A 25,281-nucleotide genomic window follows, 5' to 3' on the forward strand; every position below is an offset into this window, starting at 1 on the left:
GATACAGTTTGCACCCCAAGTGTGCAGCTGCCTAGGGCAGGATACAGTTGGCACTTCCAAGGGGCAAATGCCCAGGGCAGGATACAGTTTGCACCTCTAGTGAGCAAATGCCAGGGCAGGTCAGACTCTCCCTCTGCTCAAAGAAAGGCGTTTGTGCCCAAGAGCTTGCAAAGAATGATTTTTCCAACTATTTGGTTGGTCTAATCAGATATCCCATCTACCCCAAGAATCTTGTCTGCCAGGACAGGATAAGGCCCCTGGGGGAACCCACTGGGTTCAGCTAACCGTCTTCCACTCTCCTCTCTCCCTAAGCATCCAGTGATTAATCTGTCCCCATCCGCTGCTGTTTCCACGCGTTCAATGGTTATACAGCCAGCTGGATCATGCGCTGGGTGTTCTCAAGTGCAGGGAGAACTTTCCAAAGACAATGTTTGCTCGGCATTGTTTGCGCCTTCGCCGCTATCTGATCAGCTTTCGCTGCACAGCCGCGGCAGGCTTGCAGTCTTCCTACGGTTGACTGGCTGTCCTCATCTGTCAGGAGCCCTACGCTGAGCACGGCTCTTGCCGGTTCATTGCAGCCGTGGGCAGGGGAGGGTTTTAAAGGCTTCAGCTGCAGGGTGTTTTTAAGCTTCGTGTGTGAAGCAATGACTTTATTCATGTTCTGGGTCTCATGGGGAAAAGCCGATTTGCTGGTGACTTTAGACATCAGGGTCATTCTCTTTGGGAAATAATGAACCCACCAGGGAGGAATGATCATATTAATCATTTAATTCTTATGCATTGATTTTTTTTATTTTCTTTTCCTTTTTCCTCCCCCCCCCCCCCGACTTTTTTAAAGTTGGGGCTGGTGAGCAGCAACCCCAGCCCACCCTGCTCTGCGTGTTCAAGAACTTGGAGCTAGGCAGAGGTTACATTTCAGAGGCAGAGAAATTCAAATATGTGGTGACTTGTGTCCCCCCCCCCCCATCTCTTATATTGTAGGAATCAGTAATAATTGTTCCTCTTTGAAGGAGATGGAGAGAACACGCATGGAGAATTTAGCTGGCACGATTAGTTTTGAAATGGAGTAAAGAATAAATAAATAAATCCCCCCTTTTTTAAAGTGAAATGATGGGCCTTTTGCAGACTATCCGAGCCTACAACACTGCTCTGCTCTGAGCTGGGGGCTGTTTTTCTGGTTTTCAGAGCTGCTCCCTCTCGCCTTGTCACCAGCGTCTCCCAGCGATCCTTCTTCCGCCCATTCTGGGAACGCTCTGCCTGCGTGCGCCCCAACCCTTTGGCAAAGCAACGGAGCTGCTCCTTTCTCCCCTGTCGCTGCCCACGCAGCTGGCATCACACACGCCGCGTTCTCCACCCCGTTGTGCAAGCCCCCGTGATGCAGTTGTGCAAAGGCCATCATTGTAATGGCTCATCCTTGGCCGCCTCGCCTGTATGCCATGGGGTCGTGGAGTGCCTGTGCCTGGGAGCCTTTTGCAAACCACCAAGTAACATCCTGAGACTTTGGGCAATGGGATGATGGCCGGTTGGGGAATTTGAGGGGCAGGGTGTGCATGAGTGATTCATCCCCAGCAAAGCTGGGAGATGGAGAATACAAAGGTGAGGAGGGGGCAGTTTCCATCTCATCTTGGCATCTGACTTGGGTGCCTTATGCATGGGATTAGGTGACCTGTCAGAGCACAGGATGGCATGGATGGCCCAAGGGTGTCCATGTCAGTCCTTGCCTATAGGATGGGAAGCCACGGGACAGGGGAGGTTGCAACCAGAGAAAAGAAGCATGGGTGATGGTGAGAGCTGTTACTACTGGTCTTCAGCTCCTTTATAGGGGTGCAAACTCCTCACCTGGGGAGAGCCTCTGACAGACGGGCACTTATTCTGCGTTTTCCATTCGGTGGCCTTGAAGATCAGGATCTGATATTTTGCTTTTCCTTAAGCAAAGGAAAATGGAGCAAGACTATGGCCACGACCCATTTCAAACGAGCTGATTCTCGTGGGTTAGGGCTGCCTTTGGGATCGATCTAGTCATTGCCTTCATTTCAAGCATTATTAAAGCTGGAGACAAAATGCCTCGAGTCAGGGTTAGGGTTGTCACTTCCAGGTTTCCCTGGCCCTTGCTCCGTGCACGTTGGTTGCCAATGCAGAAGTCCTGTCCGTAGCTGAATGGGACGCTGGAAGCGATCTGCTTCTAGGCCAGCTGATGACATTGCTTGGGGTGGTAGGAAAGGTGAGTGTGCACCATGCATGAAATGATGGGTGGAGGAGGTGAGAAGCAGCCGGGGAGGACAGAGCGCGTCTTTGTGAGCCATCCTCCCCGGCCGCGCTCAGCCGGCTGGTCCCCGAGATGTGGCGGTTGCAGATTTCACCGACGCTTCTCACCGCCTCCCCTCCTCCCGGCTCCTTGGCCCTTGGCCAGACTCAGTGCAAAGGGGGAAAGAAGCAGAGGCTTCAAAGGAAGCCACCTGGTTACTTGGTGCAGAAGAGCCTCCCCGCTGTGCTTGCAGCGCTCGGGAGGGGAAAAGGCTGCGTCAGCTCTTCCTCTCTCCTCCCCCCATGGCTGGACAGAAGGACCAGGGTGCTCTGTCGTGTGCCTGGTGATACAGAAATATAAAGCATCTCTCTTGGGCTCCTCCATGGCTTCTCTTGGCTATATGTTGGGCTCAGGTAGCTCCTGGCTTCCCCTGCACGTGGTCCAGGGTGGGCATCCTCTGCTGCGGGGCTGCCCTGAGATGCCCCAGGGCAAGTTGGGAGCACCAACCTGTTGAGTAGCCTCCATGCACGAGGTAGTGTGTTCCCAAGCAGAAGACTTACATTTCTCTTTCTCACAGGCTCATCCCGTCCCTTGACCTTGTCTTTCAGAGCCCCGCTGACCTCCCAGTAGGAAAACCCAGTTAGTCCTTGCTCTTTTGAGACTCCTTGCTACTCTGCGCTGGGGATAGCAAGAAAGGTCCTACCTGGTATATCCTGCTTCGCTTTTCCCAGCCAGCCCTGAGGCCTGATCAGACAGTTGGGGAGCAAAACAGGCACAAGCGAGCCGCCGATCAACATAGAGTTTGGTTAGCGTCTTTCTCAAGGGGATGCCCGTTCTCTATGCACGTCCCCAATTCCTCCCACATCCAGGGTGACATGTCTCCCTTAGCTCAGCTGCCAGCTGTCCGTGGACTCTGCTGGAGGTCCGTGGCCCAGTGTCCTGGGAGGCAATGGGAAGGATAAGCCAGCTCCTTGCAAGTGAGGAGTGAGTAGGAAGACTGAATGGCAGCAATGTCTGTAGGTCAAAGAAAATGAAATGCCTGTGTCCTGTCCAGTCTTTTAAAATGGATGTGGCCTGTGAACTTGTACACGTGTGTGACACCGTTCTTTGTGGGGGCAGATGACAAGGAGGAATGGGCTCAAGTTGCAGCAAGGGCAGTTGAGGTTGGATATTAGGAAAAGCTTCCTTGCTAGGAAAGCGGTGAAGCACTGGAGCAGGTTATCCAGAGCGGTGGTGCAATCTCCATCCTTGGAGGTGTTGAAGACCTGGGTAGACAAAGCTTTGGCTGGGATGATGGAGCTGGGGCTGGTCCTGCTTTGGACAAGACATAACCTCCTGAGCTTTCTTCCCTCCCTCATCTTCTATGATTTCTTTGACAGCTGAGGTTTCAAAACTCATTTCACTGTGTGCTGCCTCCTTTGTCCATCCCACAGCAGCACTTGCCCATCTCAGCCCCAACATTCAAGCAATCGTTGGCTTTATCTTAAATTGTCTCAGCTCAACTGTAGGGGCAAAGAGACAGCTGAATGATGGCTCTCAGGGTGGGTGGGGGGTCCCGTTTGGGACATAGTCAAATTACTGATGGATCGACAGCTTGTCTCAGTTGCAAGAAGCTGACTGAGCCCACGGCAAAAGGGTGCAAAGCCGCCGGCCCCAGCAGGGTAGGTAGATAGATGACTCGGTTTGAATTCAGCATTTAAGCTGTCAGAGCCACAACTACCCGGATGCTTTGTTTGCCAGAGCAGTTCGTTTGACTCGAGTTCACGAGAAGTCACTCTGGAAGAGGGACGCTTGGAATCGTCCAAATCTTAGATATTTTGAAGGCCGCCAATGATGTTTTATTGCCATGAAAAATCCTGGTTGTTTGAACTGCCTCTCCTACATCCAGAGGTGTTGCTTTTTTGCCAAGGTTTTTTTAATTAACTTTGATTGGCATCTCCTGGGATCTCAGATGCCACTTGAAGCAAAAACATCCACATATATTGCGAGCCTTTCCTAAGAGAAAGCTATCTCTCTTATTTTTTTGGTCCCCTGTTTAAGGGAACAGAGTTAACAGTTCTGAGCCAAGGAAAACTGCTTTTCCTGCCCTGCTATAAAGAAGCAACAAATGCAACCCTGTGTCTTGTATGTCTGGTGCGGCGGCTTTTTTTTTTGGTTGCATCCATCAGATAACAGCTATTTGGGGTTCAGCTCCAATTACTGACTTTGGGGGGGGTGTGGAGATGCATCTGTCGATCTAGGTATCTATATATCTAAATGGATATGCGGCTATCTATGTATAGACATCTACACATATATATATCTATATCTATAACTACACACACACACATTTTGTATATAAAAAAACTATCTACACATGCATGCACTGTATATATCTATAACTATACAGATACACATACTCACACACTCACACACACACACACACACACATATGTGTGTGTGTGTATAACTAAACACACACTGTATATATCTATACACATGCACACTATATATGTCTATATATGCATATGCATACGCACACGCGCACACACACACTGTATGTCTATGTAGTCTGTCTATCTGAGGGCTGTGAGCCTGTCCGGAGGAAGGCTGCGGACGCAGAGGGCAGGGGGTATCTTGGATAAACCACGTCCTGTGCTCTGTCTCCTTTGCACGTCTTCACTTAGACAACATACCATTGCCTGCCATTGTTGCGAGGGGCTAAGGCGGTGTTGTGTTGCTCAAGGGCAAATCTTAACATTTTTATTTGCAAAACATTCCCACTAAAAGTCCTGGAAATGCTTCAGAAAGAAACTCTCCCACCGACGGATTTGTGTTGTAATCGCAAATAGAGACGGTTAAGCCCCCGAATTCCCTTGGCACCCACCCCAGCGCCTTGGGTGAGAGCATGCACCAGGACACATATGGCGCGTCTTTCATTGCGACGGAGAAGTTAACTTTCTTGCACCGACAGTGCTCCAGCTCATCCTCTTGGAGGGGAGTAGGGAGAAGCAGGCTCTTCCGCCCACTTGCTCTGGATTAGTGAAAAGTCGTTTTTTGGCATCAAGTGGAATTAAAGGTGGAAAGTCTTTAGCGTGAGACCGTGGCCCGGGTTCGCTGGGCTCTGGAGCACCTCGTGCGCGCTCTCTGCGCGGGGCTGCTCTGTTCGCTTTCCCTCTGACGCTGCAGCGCGGTCGCTCTCCCCAGCCCTGCCACGGTTCGGCATGTGGGTGGGTCTCTGGGTGAATAAACTTGCTGCCTTTTTGAAAAGGCTGCCTGCTTTGTTTTGCTTTTCTTTGGTGATATTAAAGGATTTCTGAGAAATCTTCAAGTCGTTAGTCTCCCAAGCACAGCTTCCCATCATCCTCTCCTGTCATTGTGCTGCAGCAAGACCTTGCAGCTATTATAGGGATTATTGAGCAGCCTTTCAATAGGGCAACCCTCCCAAGGAGATCCCCAGTGGGGCAGCGCGATGCGTGGGCGCTGCCGCTCCGTCCTGAGCTGGGCTGCAATTCAGCCGAAAATAAGGTCCTAAAAAAGGAGCGAGACTCTTTTCGAAGTGCAAGTGGAGTTCTTTCAAAAGGGCAGCAGATATTAAGCTCCAGTCACTAGGCGTGAAGGAGCTGAGAGCAATGCAGAAGTAGCAAAGCCCCCTCCAGCTTTTCATCTTGGAAGAAGCAGTGTTAAAATTGGGGCGTTTTTTCGCCATTCAAATTGCTGCTGGTTTGTTTAACCTTGCCTTGCTGCCTGTTTAAAATATTCCCCTTTGGGAACCACTCCAGATGTGCGCCTCCACTTTTGTGATCCACAAGCTTCCCAATTTTAGACTGGATAATATTCCCAGTCTGGGGCAGCCTGTACAAGTCGTTGCCCATAGAGAAGTGATGCGATTTTTGGGCTTCTGGGTGCCCAAATTTTATTTTTTATTTATCTTTAAGATCTGTCACTGGATAAGGAGCTGCGGTCAGATGGGAGTCTGGCTACTGCAGAGAGATCTGGGGTCTACGACTGACTGCTTTGAAACGAGTGACTGTTTGCTGCTATCTTTCCTCCTTGTGATGGGTGGGCAGGGGCACGGGGATGGGAGAGACTCGGGACCATGTTGCAGCTGAACTGCCCTTGCATCGTGGCATCGTGAGAACTCGCCGTGGCCCGGCGGTGGTAGAGGCGTGTGAACCAACGCCCAGCTGGCTCGGGCTGCCATGGGAGAGGAGAGGACGTTGTGGGTGGTGCAGAGGCGAGCGGGCCAAGTCGGAGGGAGGGGAGCTTGTGCCTTTTCTGGGAAATGAGGCTGAGCCGCTCAATTCGAGCATGTTCAGCTCTCACGCACGGGTTGAGGCCGTTGCAAGTGCCAGGATGCATTCTGGGTTTCAAATTCCCCCTGGGTTTTAGGAAGCGGTGGGAGGGAGATGGTCTTAATTGAAGGTGGCCAGGGTGAGGGCATGCCTGCAAGGGACCTGCAGCATTTCACGGTGGGACGGGACCTGTTTGCACATGGATTGCGTCTTCGACGTTTTCCTTAGCTTTCCTCCAGGAATAAATCCGAGGGGCTCTGACCATCTCTGGGAGGAGAGGAGCTGCAGGCTGGGCTGCACGGGCATATTGTCCCCGTGCCCAGGAATCGAGTGAGCTTCAATGGCTGCTTGGTGGGATAGCTCCATTAACTCTGCCAGGCCGGGGTGTCATGCTTCATGGAGACTTGCGAGCTGAATGCAGTAGCTGGAGGGATTTCGTGCCTGCTTGCTGCTGCGTGTCGCTTTACAGCTCCGTATCCGTGGGAGCTCGCTGCCAAGTCGCTTGTATTTAATGAACAAGCCAGGCTACAAGTCTTGTGAGGCTAAAAACTCAGCACCTACCGAAAAAAGGGCAGTGTTTTAAAAATGCCTAGTTGCTTTCGAGTGCCAAGGGCTAAGTAACTGCCCTCTGCAACTTGGATATGTGCATGGGGATTTGTGGGGGCAGCTCAGATGATGAATGGAGCCTCTGACCCCGTTTTTTCCCCCCAACATCTCACAGGGTTTGCATTTTAAGCAGTGTAGGAAAGCACACGGGTTGGTTTCATCAGCCTTCCTGCAAATATAAATAAATGGGTGCATCTCTCTCTCTCTTTTTTTCCCTCCTTTGATGTAATGTGGATAGATAGGCCAGATCTGCCAAAAGAGGAGGCTTCTTGGGAAACGCACCGGTTAGGCGTGTTCTCTGGAGCATTATTCATTTCCACTGGCGCGATAAACCCGAATTCACAAGCCGGAAACAACTTCTAAAAAAATAGCAGGAAGGGGAAGATGGTTGAGATTAACGTGAGAAATCTGCTGAGTTCATCAAGCATTTGAGTTCACCTGAAATGTTTAAAGAGACACAGGGATAAACAAAGTTCAGGGTGAAGCCAATGCACATGCAGTAATGGCTCACGGTAAACTATTGTGGCATATTTTTTTTCCTGCACAGCTTAGGTAATTGCATGTAGCGGTGGCAATGAAAAGGGCAGATGGGGCAGTTAGCCCCTTAGGACCCGCTTGGGCTTGACGTGCGTGGTTGCAACTGCCTTCATGCTGTTGGAGCTCCACGTCAACACAAAATCTTCTCTTGCATTGCCAACTCATAGGTGCTATTTGTATGCCTTTTAATCTGGGGTAATAATATCCATATTTCTCTTTATCGAACTATGCAAAAACTTCTAAGCAGAGTGTCTTGAGAGTGTATATGCACGTCTGGCAGCTAGACTTTATACTCTGGGCCTCCCTTAGTGGCCTGGGGTAGACGGCAGACGCTAGAAATAAATAAGTATTTATAATGACACCATTGGAGACTTAGAAAAGACCCTAGAAACTATGAAAAGAAAGGAAAAAGTTGAGTTGGTTTTAAGTTTTGTAGGTGGTCTGTCAAATTTGGGTCTGAATCTGGTTTGGTAGGACCTGCGTACGCTTGGGAGAGGTTAGCTGCGGTTGACTTGAGAAGTTTAGCTATGGTCGACTGTCAGGAGTTTGCCTGACGGACAAAGACCCCAAATTTCACGTGACCGCTAGAAACACATTTGCAATACAGCAGGGCATGAGGACTAGGTGGTGTCCAACTGCTGGCCTGGAGGAGCCATTTGGAAATGTGGTCTGCAAGCCCATTGCTTAAGACCGAGGCACAAGGCTAGCCATGGTGCGAAGCTGTGCCAATAGCAGGTAGCATTAGATCAGTTAAAGGTCCCATTTTTTGCAGTTGGTAGATGATTGACGTTCAGCGGTGGGCACCTCTTGCCACTGTCGGCCTTGAAACCTTTTGGGCCCATGGGGCTGTTGAGGCCATGCCATTTGAAGCCCCCGGTCCAAATCTTTGGGGTCCTTGTATGCTGTCTGTAATGTATGTTATCGGTGAACCACCTGGATTTTGGCTGGTGAATGGAGGGTCCTCTGCATGTTTAATTGGCAGACCTTCACGTTGAAACAGGAACTGTTTTTTTCTTGGCTATGGGTGCGTAATTTTAAGTTGACTCGCTGCGCGTTGTCCTTGCAAGGTGATTTCAAGAAGTCGTCCAAGCATTGCTTGTTACTTTGCAGGTTTCTGCCTAAAATATTGGGGAACTGGAACTTCCAGAGAAAAATGGACCTTTTTTAATTTATGCCAAGGGACTCTGTTAAACGGAAGCAGAAGGGAACCACGATATCAACCGTCACGGATGGGTTTGAACTGCTTGCAGCTCCCGTGCCTGCTACTTGACCACATTCTTCCATTGTCCCTATGCCCTTTGGCCACATCTTTTGTGGCTTTAATGTCTGCTGCCTTTCATTATGGATGACATGCAGGCATCCTGGCAGGCCTGACTAATACCGTCCTCACCACAGTAACAATAAAATGCTCACTGTCTAAATGACTGATGATCATTTATGGCAGCCCTCTCCTTGAAAGAGCGGGCAAAATTGGGCAATTTTCCTCGTCTCTTGTATTTTTCCACTCCGGTCCTCCTCTTCCTGGTATGTTGACAGCCATTAATCCATTCATCTTCCTTTTAAATAAATGTTGTGGAATATAATTTTTGAAAATCTGAATCGAATCGTTCCCCTGAGTTTTTACTTTTTTTTTCTAGCAGTTCTCTCTGCTCATTCAAGTTATGCAGACCAGCTATAAAGCCCCATTGCTAAAAATTAGCCTTGTATTTCTTCCCCTATTCTTGAAGGCTTTGCATTAGCTTGCACTTGCATTTAGATCTTTTGTGGGGGGATTGTTTTCCCCCCCTTAACTAAATCTCGGTGTCTCTTCAAATATCTATTTCTTGATGTCTTGCTGTCCAGCTGGTAATGCGAGAGCTTTGGAAGCTGCTGGCCTGCATTTTTAGTGCGACTACCTTGTCTGAAGTCTGCTGCTTCTGAGGTTATTAATTGACCTGTTTTAAAATTTTGGAATTTGATGCCTCTGAAGATTTGCTCTCAAAGTACTTTTATTTATTTTTTTGGTGAAGTGTGCAGTAGGAACAAACCTACATAGTTTTATTTTAAGCCCTTTTTGTATTGTTTCTTCCTATATATATATTTTAAGAACGTTGCTTCTCTCTTGGCTGTCAGAACGGAGGACAAACGGGGGGGAATATGCATCGTTTTCAAATGCAAGTGTCCTAAATGTTCAAAAGTAACTAAACTAGTTTGGGTACCTGAATGCAAGACCCTGTACCAAGCCCTGAGTTTTGGAGGCAAAATTCTCAGTATCTTCTGGCCTGGAAAATCCCTTTAACCACACCAAAAGCAGCTCTTTTAAGTGACCTTATTTTGTATAGTGCCTTTTCATTACAAGGGCATGGTTTGTTATTTAAAACTCTCCTCAAATGCTTCATTATTAGTGATGAGTATAGCAGGCAGATCTAATCTGGAGTGGGGTCTGGTCTCTACCCCCAGTGAGTAAAATGGAGTATGTTTAATAGTCCTGGCTGGAGGTGAGCTCCTTTCTGGAAACCTGAGGCAGGTGGTAAGAGAGAGAAATTGCAAGCATTTCTCCCTTGGGCCGTGCTGCTTTTCGATGCTCCCCGCTGCGCAGCGTGTGTGGCTGAAAAACGTTTGCAAGGCTCATCTGAGCAAGCATTGGCCCTGGTGTGGAGCCGTGCTCAGAAGGAAAGCAAATGAAACCTCAAAGAGCCGCGGTCTTGCGTGTGGGACACAACCCTGTCATTTGGGGAAATCAACCTCCTTTTTCAAGAGCAGATTTTTTTTTTCCCCCCTGCCTGAGGTCTCAGCCCTGCTGATAATGCTCTGTGTGCTTATTCACACTTACTAGAAGTCCATCCAAATCCTCGTACAAGTAAAGCAGAAGAAGTGCATGCGTGTTTGTAGCATCGGGACCTGCAGGTTGTTCCTTTTGGGTTGATCTCGAGGGTTGGCAGGAGTTTGGAAACGTTCATGACCGTCGTGGAAGTTCGTTCGTCACACACGTGGTGGGGGAACATCCTTAAGATGTGTGTGCTCAGATGGAGTGTGCTCTCCTTACGTCTAATAAGAGCTGTAAAGCAGGCGCGTGCTCTCTCTCGTTGCCTTTTAAAATAATACATATGTGCAATTTGCTCCTTTTAGGAAATCAAGTCCCTTTTCCTATGGCCAGCCTCAAAGTCCTGAGCAGCAGCTGTTGAGCAGCAAGAGAGAGATGATGCAGCATCTTCTCACATCCCATGTATATTCATAGATAGCATAGATGATTAGTTAGTCGGCAGGTGACCCCAGGGTTTAGGGTTCACAAGGTATGGGGGAGACTAAAGGAAAAGATTTTTTTTTCACTTTGCCAGTCTAAAGTAAGAGATTCCCCCCCGCTTTGTATTAGGCAACATTTTCTGCTTGAGAAAAAGCTTGCTGAGTCCACGTACAAGCTGCCAAGTGAACCTACAAATGTAATGGAGCTGTGCAAAGTGCCTATTCCTGTGGCATCTTCAGAGGGAAAAGATTTTCCTCTAAATGAACGGGATATTTAAAGAAAAACCTTGCAGGCAGCACTTCAAGACCCTGGCTGAGGTGTACTTTGCGTGGTGCTGGCCACTATACGGACCCAAGGGGCCATTTCTATCCCAGATAAATAGTTTCCCTAGATAAGGGAACTGGGGCTCTGTAGTATTGGGGGCACATCTACCCCACACCCCCGGTGTGCCCCAACAGAGGATGCTTCTGGTCTTGCCCCAGCCAGTGCCTCCTTTCCCCCAGCTCCATACCTGGAAATCACAGAAAACGAGGGTGGAAGGGGCCGCAGGAGGTCACATCTAGTCCAACCCCCTGCTCCAAGCAGGACCAGCCCCAGCGTGCTGCCTAAAGGCGCTCTGGGGATAATAGGTCCTGGGTACAATCAGCCATCTCCAGTGGGCTCGAGTGCGCCCAGTTGGGACGTCTCTGGAGTGACTTTGCACCTCGGGATTTGGCTTGCCACCCAGGCACACCCCATGGGATTTGATTTTCTGAGGTTGCCTGCAATACTGGGACACTGAACTTAATGACCCCACGGTCCCTTCAGGTCCTATGAACCCCGTCTTGCTGGAAGCCCGCAGGGTTTGAACCCGGGTCTCCTGCGCTCGTGTTTCGCACCATGGCCACGTTCCCAGCTCCGCAGACTTGCTTCGGAGAGCCCTGTGTTTACTGAGCCATCGTGAGCTGTCTTTACTCCAGCAGCCTTGCTCACCCTCTTATCTGCTCGTTACCACAACTGAGTGACCCAGGCTTTGCTCTAGCTTTGTTCCCAGCAGCGGGAGAGGAAAAGGGGGGAAGGGAGGGCATCTTCCCCTGCCAGTTCCTCCTTGGGGAAATCACTCGGTTCCTCATTTCTATCTGGGAAGCCCATGGCTGCGCGGGGGTTTGAAACCAGGCAATGTCCTAAACACCGGGTTTGGGTTTGTCTCCTACACCTGTTCTGGTGGTGCCTCTTCTGGGTCCTCATTGCTCCCTGGGCACCATCCACTGGTGCGGAAGGAGGTCTGGCTGATGGTGAAGCCCTTCTGTGTTGCTTGGTATGAAGATGCTGGTGAGAGAGGGGGCCACTGGCCCAAGCACGTGGCACTGGGCTCTTCCATCTCAACATCGTGGTTATCCTCTCGCCATCTTCCTCGGCAGGGCTGTGGGTGGGAGCCTTTCGTAGTAAATCACTCCAGCAGCAAATGTATTCTCTCTGGCAGTCCGGGCTGCCCTGATTTTTGCCAGGCTTGCCGGTGTGCAAACACGATGCACACGACAAGCCCAGAGATTTCAAGCAGGAATCCCTGGTGTCAAAAATACGCTGCTCTGTTCATGGTCTGCCTGAATTCTTTGCCGTGGGAGAACTGCTCTAGTATTTCTCTGCAGTCAAAAACACGTGGAAATGTAAGAGCTGATATTCTCTGAGGGGGTCCTCTTATCTATCACGGGCTGCCTTGAGTTTAAAAAGGTCGAGAACTGCTGCTCTGAGGTGCTGGGTTGTCAGTCGCAGTTGGCTGACCGGTGTCTTGATTAATCATGTTGACAGAAGAACATTTTTGGTAAGTCAGTACATTGTCCCAACCACCCACAACCTTTCATCTGGGGCACTTGAAAATAGCCACGCTGAAATCCTGCTTGGAGCTAGCGCATTGGGGAGAGCTAATGAGAGTCCAAGCATTTTTATTGCAGCTTGGATGAGGGTCCAGTGCAGACGCTGCTCAGAGCTGAAGCCTGCTTCCTCCTAGTCCTGGGGTCACTAGCCTTGATTGCCTCGCCTTGATTTAGGACTGAGTACTTAGTTAAAATAAAATGCGTTGCAATGCGCTCTTTCCTCCCAGAAATGCTGGTTGCAATGGAAATAGGTTTTCGGATGGGTACCGAGACCAAACTGAGAAGCAAGCATTTCTTTCGGCCAGTCCTGTCGTTAACTCCGGGTATCAATTTACCTTTCTGCAGCACTTCTGCAGGAGCGGACACACTGGAGCCTGTTCACGTGCAAAACTAATGGGAGCGGCTGGTGCTTTGGCTGGCCCTCTGGTGGCAATACCTTTTCCAGGACTGTTTGGGGTGGGGATTGCTTTGCAGCGCAGGAGGACGCTGGGTGCAGCTGCGATTGGAGACGTGGGCAAAACTAAGTGATGCAACGTCATACATTTAAAAACACTTTTAAAAAATGTAATATCTTCCTTTTTATTTTTATCGTGCAGTGTTGCTTACCAAAGCAACAGCACTGGACGTAAGAACCTGGAAGTAATGCTAAAAAGCAAGTGTGGAGTATTTTACTCAAAGGATGTGCACCAATAAACAGCATAGGTAGCCAAAAATACTCTTTATGCTGGACTTTTAGGTCGGATACCTTGTTCTAGAAGTGTTTGAATAGAAAGCCAGGAATTCAGAACCACCAAGCCACTGCAGCCGGATGTAACAGGCTTGACCAAATAGCCTCTTTCCTTCTTCTTAGCTAGCATTTTTTTTTGTGCATGCTGATGAGAGGAATAGGCCCATCAGTCAGTGTTGCAATGAGCTGCTAGTTTTGCTAACACGTGGAAAGGGGAAGACGCACACAAATGTTGCTTCGGGACTTCTCGAGGCAGGGGTCTTAGGCTGCGGTGTGTTGAAGGGCTACTGTCACAGCCACGGAAAAGCTGTCTCTTAAGGTATCCCATGCACCATTCCCCCTCTTTTTTTGCAAGGGGTGGATTGCAGGCTTGCACAAAAAGTCTTCCATCTCTTTGTTCTTTTAAGTGCATGATGTCTTCCCAGCTCCTTCCTGTCCAGGGGGGCATTTTATGACCAGCCGAGCTGATGCTGAGCTGAATTCCAGCGTGCTCCTTCGGACCGGCCGGCTGCTGCTTTAATTGTGCTGTTGTCAGGAGGCATGTGCCTCTGAAAGACTTATCTGATTTTTACCAAAGGCCTCGGGAGCCTCTAGGATACTGACCCCTGCACTCAAACAGCTTTGCCCCCCGAGGCCTGGCTTCCAAGGGAGATACCTGAGAGGTTTAGTGTAGCCGGGTGTGTGCCGGGAGCCGCCTTTTCTTTCCATGTCTCCTGGCCTCTAGAGCACCTGTCCGAGGGGGCAGGAGGGGTAAGAAGGGGTGGGCGGCTTGCAGGAGGTGGAGGGGGAAAGCAGGGGCGCCGAACAGCTGCGTGTGTCAGCGCGAGGATAAGTGCGAGGAGATTAATAGTTATTTAAAGAGCAAATGGGGACATGGCATTCGGCTCAGGAATGCGACTATATAAATGCACTGGAATGGGTGTTCTGCCCCTAACATTTAGACAGATGTCCCCTGGACCGAGGGGAATGACAGGGATTCGGCCGTTTCTCTTAAGGAGCTCTTGCCTTGCAGGAGGACGGAGATTTCTGCTGCGACGAACGGTCTGGCAGGGTTTCCCGTTGGCTCTGGGGAGTCACTGTCTCCGTTCGGGTGCCTCACCCCCAAAAACCTGTTCAGCAGCTTGACGTTATTCTGAGCAGCGCTGTAGGCAAAGCCGGCGCTCCTCGTCTTCCCGTTCCTATCTGCTGGGCTGCTTCTTTCTGCATCCTTGCAACCTTTCCTGCTGCCCTGCAGAAGAGGGGCGCATCCCTTAGGAAGAACACGTCCCTAAATGCTGATGAGAAGAGCTTTGAGGATGTGTTCGCTAGCCGTGTTTGGTCCGAGACTAAAAGCAATGCAAAAAATCCAGAACTCTTGGTTCAGAGATGATCCCTTGTATTAGACCAACTCCACTCCAAACTTAAATTATTATTATATTATATAAGAAGAGCTGTGATTTTTCACAGGAGCCTGTAGCAGATTAGGGGTCCAGCGCTTGCTGAAATCCATTTAGTTTGAGGGGAAACTGAGGCAGGGAGGGAAAAAATGGAGCAGCCCAGGAAGGGCATCCTTGGTTCATGCAGGATTAGAAGGCAAGGCATCATTGAGTTGCAGCCCAAAGTAATAAGATAATCAAGAACAGTGGTGGCAGTTTTTGCCACAGACAGCCTGCATGTGGACACAGCAGTGCAGAAGGGCAAAGTGACTTGCTCAGGGATATTCAGCAGATCGCTGGCAAAGCCAGGGCGTAGGACTCAAAAGAGCTTTGTTATAACCCCGTGTCTTGTCTGCTGTGCTGTGATGACTCTGGTACTGTGTACTCGACACAGCCTAGCAAGAGAGTGTTCGAAATGAACCCAAAAGCTAACGAGCAGCGGGCTTGTTAGCCTGGCAGGCGGACTGTGGTTCTTCTTTCCTGGGAACACCATCCTAAGCAATGCAGCCAGGAGCTTGAGAAGACCCTGCTCCCCAAAGCATCCGGGGCAGGTGCGGTGCGCAGCCCGCAGCGTGCTGGGTTGGGGTCTGGAAGACTTATGCAATGCCTTATAGGATTTGCTGATCGGTTTAATTGTGCACCTTGCTACCTGGAACCAGCCGGTGCTTCGGTTTCAGAAGCTGCCCTTCCTGTGCACAGCATAGCTTTGGCAAACTGTGCAGAATAAGGGAGCTTCCTAAAAAGGAAGGAGGTGGGGAGCTCTCGTAGCCCGTATGCAACGCAGGGGATGGGTGAGGGTGAGATGCACCCTGCTCCCACTCTCTGGGCTGTTGAAACACGGGTGCTCGAGGGAAATGAGGAAGCGCCTGTGCCTTGTCTCTCCTCCATGCGTACCGCTGCCCTGCACGCCCACCTTGGCTGTGTCCAGAGGTGCCCCTGGATTTTCTTTCTTTCTTTTTTTTCCTGGACCCAGAGCCAGCAGCAGCTTCCTGTCTTTCATTACAGATGCAAACAAGATGGGCTCGTAAAGATAAGCACGCCGTGTAACCGCGCCCTGCCACGAGCCCGCCCTCCCTCGCCGGCACTTCCTCCTCACCACCCCCACTTCACACGGGCTGCCTTTGTGTGCTCCTCGGGGCAGGCTCTGGGCAGCGGGGCCTGCCTGGTGCACTCGCGACGTGCAATGGGATGCACCCGTGGCCGCACACAGGGGGGGAAGCTTTCCGCTTCGGCCTGTGATGTGACAGCAGCCCTGATGCCTTTCTGCCGGGGCCCGCGGGATAGATGAGATGGGGGATAATGTGATGCAATGTCAAGACCATTTGCTCACGTGTTGCAGAGTCCTCATGGGGGATGGCGTCGTTCCTTGCTGAGGATCTGTGCGGTGGGTAGGCTGCATCCCTTCATTGCAAGTGGAGGGTTGAGGGGTCTGCGCGCAGGGTTACTGGTGATGTGAATCCAACCTGCGGCACGGGGTTGTTGGTTCAGAGTTGACCCATGGTGCGTCGTGACTTGGCTGTCCCCCCGATTGTGCTCATCTGTAAAATGGGTTGAATGCTGCAAAGGGAAGAGGGGTTTCACTTGCTAGCAATCGTTGGTAAGGTTGTTCTCAGAGAGGGCTGGTGGGAACGCCGAGCTACTGCCTGCATGAGCCTGATGAGCACTTCCGAGCACGTGCTAACGCAAACGCTTTGCTTCCCTCCACAGCCGCAGTACACGAACCTGGGGCTCTTGAACAGCATGGACCAGCAGATCCAAAATGGCTCTTCCTCCACCAGCCCCTACAACACGGAGCATGCTCAGAACAGCGTCACGGCGCCCTCGCCGTACGCCCAGCCCAGCTCCACCTTCGACGCGCTCTCGCCTTCCCCGGCCATCCCCTCCAACACAGACTACCCGGGACCTCACAGCTTCGACGTATCATTTCAGCAGTCCAGCACAGCCAAGTCGGCCACGTGGACGGTAAGGCGGCTGCAGGGGGTCCGTTCTGGTGGGAGAATTAGGAAGCAGGTTGTAGGGTTGCTAGGAGATTGCAGGGACCCGTGGGCAATGCAACGCATCATGGAGGAGGAATTTATCTGGGTCACTTCTTGGTAGTGGTTTAAAAAACAACACACCTTAAGTGTATAAAATGCTTTTTCCCAAAATATGTCCCCTGGGTTATAATTGTAGAGGTGTGGGGCTGGAAGGGACCTCCAGAGGTCCAACCCCCTGCCTGAGGCAGGATCAGCCCCATGCAAAGGTCCCAGACCTTTTAACCTCTTTGTAAAACTACCATCAACCCCGACACAAGACGTCAGCCCTGTGCAAACCATCCCAGACAAATCCAGCATCTACCACCTTTGTAAAACGATCATCGACCCTAATGCAAGACAGCAAACCTGAACCTGTGACAGGTGAAGCAGGGGAACCACAGCAGACAACATCCTGCTTCTTTAAAGGTTGGTTAATATGCACTTAAGGGGTCTTAAAACAAGGCAACCCCACCCCCATCTGCACCAGTCTGACCTGACCTCCAGTATGGTGGTCGAGAGTAAGAGTGTGTACGTGGATTGCCAGCTCTCATGTAGGAGCAAGACCAATTCGGCAGACTGCAGCAAAGTTTGCCTGGAAGCAAAAACGAGATCATCCTCCCAGCTCGGCTCCATCAAACCCCAGCAGGGTTCGGTCACATCTGGCGTGTCGAGCGTGGCGTTGAAAGAGTGGTGACTTGCAAACGCTTGGGGTAGAGCCGTCCGTCCCCACTCGGTGCCTGTGCTTTTTTTTCCTCCTTGTTCTGCATCCTTCTTGTGAGCAGGGTTGCTCTCCAGCCTTGCCAGCACCATTCGTGGCTTCTGGCACGTTTTGTGGTTCAAGCTCTCACTCTTGCGGTCATGATCATACGAGACTCTCTCTTTCATAAACTGGGGAGGGTCCTGAGCGGGGGTGTCAGAGGTGTTGGGGTTGGCCAGACCCCTGTGGAGGTTTGTGCCCTCAAATAACGATAATTTTGAGTTTTTAGTGTATTACCTTTTATGTGAGGGAGGCCACAGTGCCACTTGGAGAGGAGCGCTGCATTTTCTTGGTGCCCAACAAGTTATCGTGGAGAAGTAGCCTGGAAGGGACCTTGCAATCCACCCCACTTCCCTGAAGCAGGATAACCTTTATCTGAATCAAATTTATAGTTACATTTTGAATCTATATTGTCTCTGGAAAGGAACCACATCCTTTAAATGTATTCACTGCTCCAAGCTGAGCTCTTGTGTCAATGGGGAGACATCCACGGTCCTTTCCTGCCCTGTTCTCTTTTACTCCAAACATCATTGTGAGGGTAGTTGGGTTTGTTTTTTTTTTTGGACAAGGGTTAAAGACCTCAAGCATATTTTGCCTCCTCTAAGACTCAAGCTAACTGGGTAATTGTGGGTTTTCTGTTATGAACAATAAGCTTAAAAAAAAAAGCTTGGAGCTTTCCATGTGTTCCCATGTATTTTTTTTTTTTTTTTAATCCCAGCAGGAACCATCTTTTGAGTCCAGTTAAATGTTCCCGTGCAGTAGTAGCAATCGAAATGTATTCCAGCTGAGCATCTGAGTAGGCCTGCTGATACCAGTGGAGGGACTTGCAAACGTGAAGTTAGGATTTTTTGTTTTGTTTCGGGGTCGGATCTCATGATAGAGCTGGGCCTCTGCCTCTGTCGCCAGAAGCTGATGCAGGTGTAGATGCAGCACCTGGAAGGACTGAATTGCATGGTGGAGGAAAGAGAGCTGCAGTTAGCAGCCGCACAGAGCGACACCCTTTCTCCGCAGAGCGCCGGGACTCTGGGAGATGGGGAACTAGCTGCTCCCACGCTGCCCCTCCAGTGTTGCAATTGTGCCCTGGAGTGGACTGTGTTAGAGACAAAGAGGTAACTCCGGGTATGTCTGCATTGCACAATGCTGCCTGGAGATGTAAACCAGATTGGGAGCCAGAAGCCGTCTAGCTGTGGTCGCTTCGGACTCCACCCAGGCTGGGCAGGGCTCTGCTGCTTTGGCTCATCTGCTTCCTCTACCCCTGCAAGCCGGGTGCAGTGTAGACAAACCCCCGTGGCCTTTCTGCAGAGAGCTACCCATGGAGTTAGTGCCACTTGTGGGGCGTTTTGGGGTTGGTTTGTTTTTACTGGGGCTGCAGTGCTTGGGGCATCCCTTTCTGTCTCCAGAGCTCTGCCCTGGTGCTTGTTAATCCACCAACTCGTTTCACATGAGTGTTTGAATAGGTAATGCGTGCGCATGGCTGCTTTACCGCAGGGGCGGGTAAGGGAGGACTGGAGGCTTCCTTCGCTTCCCTTGGAAATAGGGAAATGTACCCAAGTGGTTGATGCAAGAGCAGGTGGTTGCTCCATATTTCTGTAACGCAAGGTCTTTTGGACTCCTTGTTAAATCACTCGCCCTTCCCCCTTTGCTTGATGTGACTTCTTGTGCTGTGATTAATGCCTGTCATCTCCTTTCTCTTTAATGACAGCTTGGGAACTTACCCGACTGGAAGAGTCTCTTGCGCTTACAATGACCTATTAAAAAAGTTTAATTACTGTATGGCCCCACCCTTATTAAGACTCTTAAGTCTCTCAAGCCCTGTTTCTGGCTTTCTCTTGTGGCTCCCCAGGGCAGCAGCCTTGGGAAAGGGAGCCAGGTCACTGTGTCCTGTTCACCCCCAGTTTGGGAGCAGATGAGCCACCTTGTCCTGCTGGGAACGGGGATGTCGACTGATGCCAGGGCATCAAGGAGCCATTCTCGTCGGGTCTTGAGTCACTCCAGATTAGTTCCCAGGAGCGACGGGTGTGGGTTTGACAGCTATTTTATGACTCTCCTTCCAGGAGGGGAAGAAGCTGCTTGGGAGGGTGAGGTGTAGAAAAGCAAGGTGTCAAAGGGCTGACGGGTCACTGAGTCCATCTACCTGCCACTTGCAGAATGATGCTTTCCCACTTGGGCTGCAGCTGCGGTTGGTGTTTCACTGGGGTGTGCATGCCTTTGTGCTTTTTAGAAGATGTTTTCCGTAAGCAGCTTCCTCCTGAAGGCTGCTAGCCTGCGTCTCGCGAATACGTGTCCGAGCCAGCTGTGGACCTTTCCCTGCTAGCAGGATAGGAATCCGTTTCCAGCTGCGGCTACAGCTGGGATGGAAATAGGGACAGAAATGAAGTTGCCTTCCCCCCAGTCTGTTACTACGAGGATTGACCCAGGTGTGGTTCTTGCATGAAGGTCGACTTGAAATCTCACCGCGAGACGAAAACGGCACTCCGTGTCTCTAGAAAAGCAGCTCCCACTTGGTTCATCTAGCTAATTTTTTTCCTTCCCCTTTCTGAAGTCTTTCCTTCCCTTCAGTAATTCCAGGAAAATGTGCTGTCTAATCAAGTGAGCGGCTCACTTGTATACAGCATCGGGATAATGAAGGGTGACAAATTGAGAGCAGATTGTAGAGGACTTGTGTGACTCTTGTTGCAGTTGTTTTAATTGCTTGAGAACACGAGTTAAATGAGTAACCTAACTATATAGACTTTAAGGGAGGAGGGGGGGCAAAAAAAAATCTCATCAGGTTTTCCTGAGGAGGGGAAGTAATTCTTTGCTACGGAGAGCAAGTTGGCACTCCTGGGAAAGCAAAACGTCTAGAGAAAGGAAACTCAAGGAGCGCATGGTGTCAGGGTTGACTGTGTCATGGGAAGACGAGGGTGTATCATTAAGTATGTGCGAGAGCCCTTCCAATTAAGGTGAAGCTGTAATCGGCTGTAAATGATGTGTCATTTATTGTGGGATACGTGTGCTCGGCGAATTCCCAGGTAGCTGCATCGCCTCCCACTTTTGAAGAAAAGGCGACATTTCAGAAGCACTGTGCCTAAGACTTGATCTCTGCACGAAGAAGAACCGTGCGCCACTGTCCCACCCACTCCGACAAAGCGCCCAGACCTTCCCCGTGGAGGATTTGGCAATTGCCTGTCACTAGCAGAACCAGTCGGAAAATCAAAAATTAAAGCAACGAGCGGAGGTGAACTGAAGTTAACAGCGGTGTCGAAGCTCAGGCTCTCACAAATGACTCATCGAGTCACAAGATGGTTTGCGATGTGGGGGACGGGGGTTATCTCTCTCTTCACTCCCCGTAAAAAGAGCTGAAATGTAAATGCAATCCCTTTAATGCCCCAAGCTGCAGGAGTCAAGGAAACTACCCAGTGTTATGGGGTTTTCAGAGTATTGCAAATGCTGGCAGCACTAATGCTTAATCCTCTTACCCTCCGGTAGGCTGGGTTTGGTCCTTGCAATGCGTTATAAAACTGGGTGAACTTGGAGCCTAGGTTTGTGATGGGACTGTAGACTACTGCTATGTGCAAGACTACTTTCTGATGTATTAATTGAACGTACAGCAAGTGTACTAATCTTCTGCATAGCTCCATCCCTTGCTGATACACTCAGGGTCTTGACCGCTATTGTACAAATTGATAAGAGAAATTTCAAGGGGCGATGGGTTCAAATTGCAGCAAGGGAAGTTTAGCTTGGATATGAGGAGGGTAGTAAAACACTGGAAAAAGCTACCCAGAGAGGTGGTGCGGTCTCCATTCGTGGAGGTTTTGAAGGCCTGGTAGACAAAACCTTGGCTGGGATGATGTAGCTGGGGCTGGTCCTGCGTGGAGCAGGGGGTTGCACTAGATGGGACCTCCTGAGGTCCCTGCCAGCTCTCGTTTTCTATGATTTGGACAAAAGCAGTTATGTGCAGACATTGCTAAGGTATTCGAAAGAAGGCAGGGCAGATTTGAGCCTTATAGACTAACTACATAAGAGATATGGATATGGATAGATGGATCTCTATAGCTAGATATTGATATATAGATATCGACTACGTGAGATAGATGGAGCACAAGCTTTCAGGAGCTCAAGTTCACTTCGCCATGCTATCAGTGAAGTTAGAGACGTGCCTAATCTTACTTCTGCCCCCACTGTGTGTACAAGTGTTTTTAATTACATGATTGCATAGCACTTATTTCAAATCAGAGTGTAGCAGTTCTTAATTACTTCACCTCATGCATGCCATGCTTCAGGTGAAGAGAGGCATCGTCTTGTATTTGTTGCTGCACGATGCTCGGTGTTGTGCCTCTGGGGTTGGGAGAGATCAGTGGGGGGTTCTGGTCGGGCGTAGGAGCAGCATTAAAAGTGCAATTTTAAGGGACATGTCTTGACCTTGTGTGCTCCAGCAATGCTCACTTAGCCATTTAATAACATAAATGTGCCTTGGGACTAGGGCATCATGACCCAGGGGATCCCCTTCCAGTCCTCTTCTTGGTTCTTTGGACCTTCTTAGATTTTTAGAGGGGGAAAGAGGGGAGAAAAAGGAGGTCTTGCCAAGGATTTTGACTTTCTTGTAAAGAACTTACCAGCAACGGAGCATGCTGGGCTGGTGCATGGACAGCACTGGTTTGCCCTGCTCTGTGCACTATGGAAGATCACTGTAGCAGAGACAGTCCATGGCTTCCTAGGTCTCTTGTTTCATAGTTAATAGTTGTTAGGGGCTGGAAGGGGCCTTACAGATCATCAGGTCCTCACAATCTGAGTTTTCTTCCAGCTCACGTTGGAGTGTGGTGCTCTCTCGCTCTTCTTTCCACCTCCTTGGAGATGGGCACCAGGCCTAGGCTAGTAGTCACCCCAACTACATGGGTACTAAGGGCTTGTGTAACCTTTTGCCTAGGTCTTTCCCTAGGGAAGGGCAAGTTGGATTAAATTAAAATGCAGACCAGAGGGATGGTGCTCTTCATAAGGCTTGGGTCTCTGGAGACCTTCTGCTACCTGCTGTCAAACGCAGGCATTTCCAGCATGCGGCCAACCTGAGCAAAATCTAAATGGGAGGCAAGAGGGAATCAGCTTCAAATGCAGCGAAGACGCCTGCCTGCAGAGATGCCATCAGCCATGCTTCAGATTGGAAATGCTTCTTCTGAAGTCACCTTAAATTTGTCTCTAGAGGGGCTGTGTTAGCTCAGAGCCCAGCAGCAAGGCCATAGGATTTCTGATGTACCTGCAGTTTGTCCCAGGTTGTCTGCTTAGAAAGACGGGGAGCTTGGCTTGTGAACTTCCGAAGGAGTTTCCTTTCTGGAGTTCAAGAAACATATTTGTGTGTTAGTTCACCTGGTGAGAGAGGGCCAGTTCTCCTGTAAGAACCAGGTGAGGAGGGGCCTGCAGGTCTGTTTGGGTTTTTGCAGCTTTCTCCCGAGGGATGTGAACTCATCAGATACTTGGTCGGCGCCACGTTTCTGAGGACACGTTGCTTTTGTCCGTGGCGTCTTTTTGCACATGGTTGTTCACAAAGGATAATGGTGCCCTCCGTTACGCTGGCTTCAGGAATTTGCCTGAGAGCAGCGGTTGCCGTTCCTGACTCTCTTCATGACACCTCTCTTTTTAAACGCTCTCAGGGCAGCGCGGTCTCCCCAAGCGCCCTTCAGACAGCTGCCATCGGTCCCTGTAATGCCGATCACTTCATCTGCTGCTGTTGAGTGTTTGTGTTGCACGAGCACCTTGCACCGAGTGTGCCCTGCTGCATTCGAGGGCTGTCCAGGCATTAATAAACAGCAGTCCCTGCCCCATGCAGCTTGCTGTGGGGTAGACAAGGCACAGGATAAGATGACGGAGGAAGTAACTTGGCCTTGGGTCATCCAGGGGGTTGGTGTCAGACTTGGGGAAGCACTCACGGGGTGCCAGGAACGCTGTGTCCTGGATCACCGGCTCCAGCGAGACATTATTCGACGTATTTGTTCCGCACCAAGCACGTTTTTGCACCCTGAACCATACCAGGGCCAGCCTCGGTTTTGTTCTTGTATCTTGCAGTCTGTTGCTGGTGGCTGGATCCCAGCGCTTGCCGAGGCCATTATTGGTTTCCCTAGGTGGCCCTTGGTGCTTTGCTGAGATATGCAGGATGCAGCATCCCAGGGAAGCAAATAACGGAGAGGGCTGAGGTCAGCAAGCAGGGAAAGGTGTTATTGGGAGGGGCGTGCTTTCATGCTGTGGACCACCATGCAGGAAAGCTGCCCTATTTGGCTGAAAAGCAACTCTCTGCTTTATCCTGCTTTTTCTATCTCAGAGTCTTGCTTTGAAAAAGGAGCTGGAGGGGGGGCCAGAAAAGAAAGAGGGAGCAGCTTTGGTTCTTAATGAGAAATATATATATATATATATAGTGCAGGGCAGAAAGAAAAAGTGTTAATTAAACATAATTGTCACCGATGCAACCCAAACCCCCCCCCCACCTTCTTTCATGAGAAAGGAATAAAGAGACTCCTAAACCTGGATTAGAAATCCTTCAGGATAAAAAAAAATCACCGTGTGAAAAGGGAAAAAAACACACACCAAACCTGCCATTGTGCCTCCAGCAGTATTACCAAAGGAATTAACTTTACAAGGAGCAGTCACGACCTGGAAAGAGGCCATCTTTCACATAGAAGCCGTGCGGGGTTTGTGGTTTCTTGGCGCTCGGTGTGGTAAGGAGGAGGCTTTTGGCTAGCTGAACTTTGGTGGGCGTCTTATTAAGTGATGGCAACAGGCTAAAATGGTGACACCCCCCACCCCCTCTTGTCTTGCATGGTTGGTTTGCTTTTTGTTGGCACGTATAAAAAGAAGGCATGGAACATCCACAGCCCTTTAAATCCCCAAAGCACTGGAGAAACATTACTTAACTAATCCTCGCAACACCCCTGCATGGGAGGTAAATCAGCAAGATAATCCCCATTTCAGAGATGGGGAAACTGAGATGCTAAGAACCAGATTTTCTGAAATGGTCATTTTTTTGCACGTGTGTGTGCGCGCGCATGTGTATGGGCAGCCCCAAGACTGTGTCCTGATTTGATCATCAAAACCAATCGTCATTCTCGCTCGTGCAGTTTGGAGACCTGAGGTCCATGTGCTCCTGAACAGGAGACCCCATGCATCACAGATGACATCCCAAATAGTTGGCCAGAGAGGATGACCTGTAGATCGCACTCGAAATGGATCTCACGGGGCACTGGTCCAGGTCCCAAACTCACACTCGAGTGCCTTGTTGACCAGGGAGCCTTTCTTCCCTCTTGAAACTTTACTAGTCCTTGCTTCTGGGCACATATACAATAGTGAACACTTCCCCCTATATAAGTGGTCAGTTTGTGGAGGGTGGTGGCTATAATTTAACCAGTAACACTTGAAGTGGTTGCAAAGAGGATAGAGCTGGGCTGGTCTCAGTGGGGGCAGGTGACAGAAGGAGCAATGGGCTCAGGTTGCAGCAAGGGAAGGTTGGATATTAGGAAAAAACTTTCTTACTAGGAGGGTGGTGAAGCACTGGAACAGGTCACCCAGAGCGGTGGTGCAGTCTTCATCCTTGGAAGTGTTTAAGCCCCGGGTAGACAAAGCCCTGGGTGGGATGATGTAGTCAAGGCTGGTCCTGCTTTGAGCAGG

General features: G+C 50.1%; 1 protein-coding gene across 4 annotated transcripts in view; it reads left to right on the plus strand.

Annotated features, from left to right (window-relative positions):
- Window positions 1–25,281, plus strand: part of TP63 (tumor protein p63) — a 96,549-nt gene that overhangs the window by 23,426 nt on the left and 47,842 nt on the right. For all 4 annotated transcript variants that reach the window (XM_019532905.1, XM_019532907.1, XM_019532906.1 and 1 more), the window contains one exon: window positions 16,588–16,842. In XM_019532905.1, coding sequence (XP_019388450.1) covers window positions 16,588–16,842 — 255 coding nt within the window. The remainder of the gene's footprint in view (window positions 1–16,587; window positions 16,843–25,281) is intronic.

This window comes from Crocodylus porosus, unplaced genomic scaffold, assembly GCF_001723895.1.
Source record: "Crocodylus porosus isolate Cpor-Errol unplaced genomic scaffold, CroPor_comp1, whole genome shotgun sequence".
Taxonomy (NCBI): Eukaryota; Metazoa; Chordata; order Crocodylia; family Crocodylidae; genus Crocodylus; species Crocodylus porosus.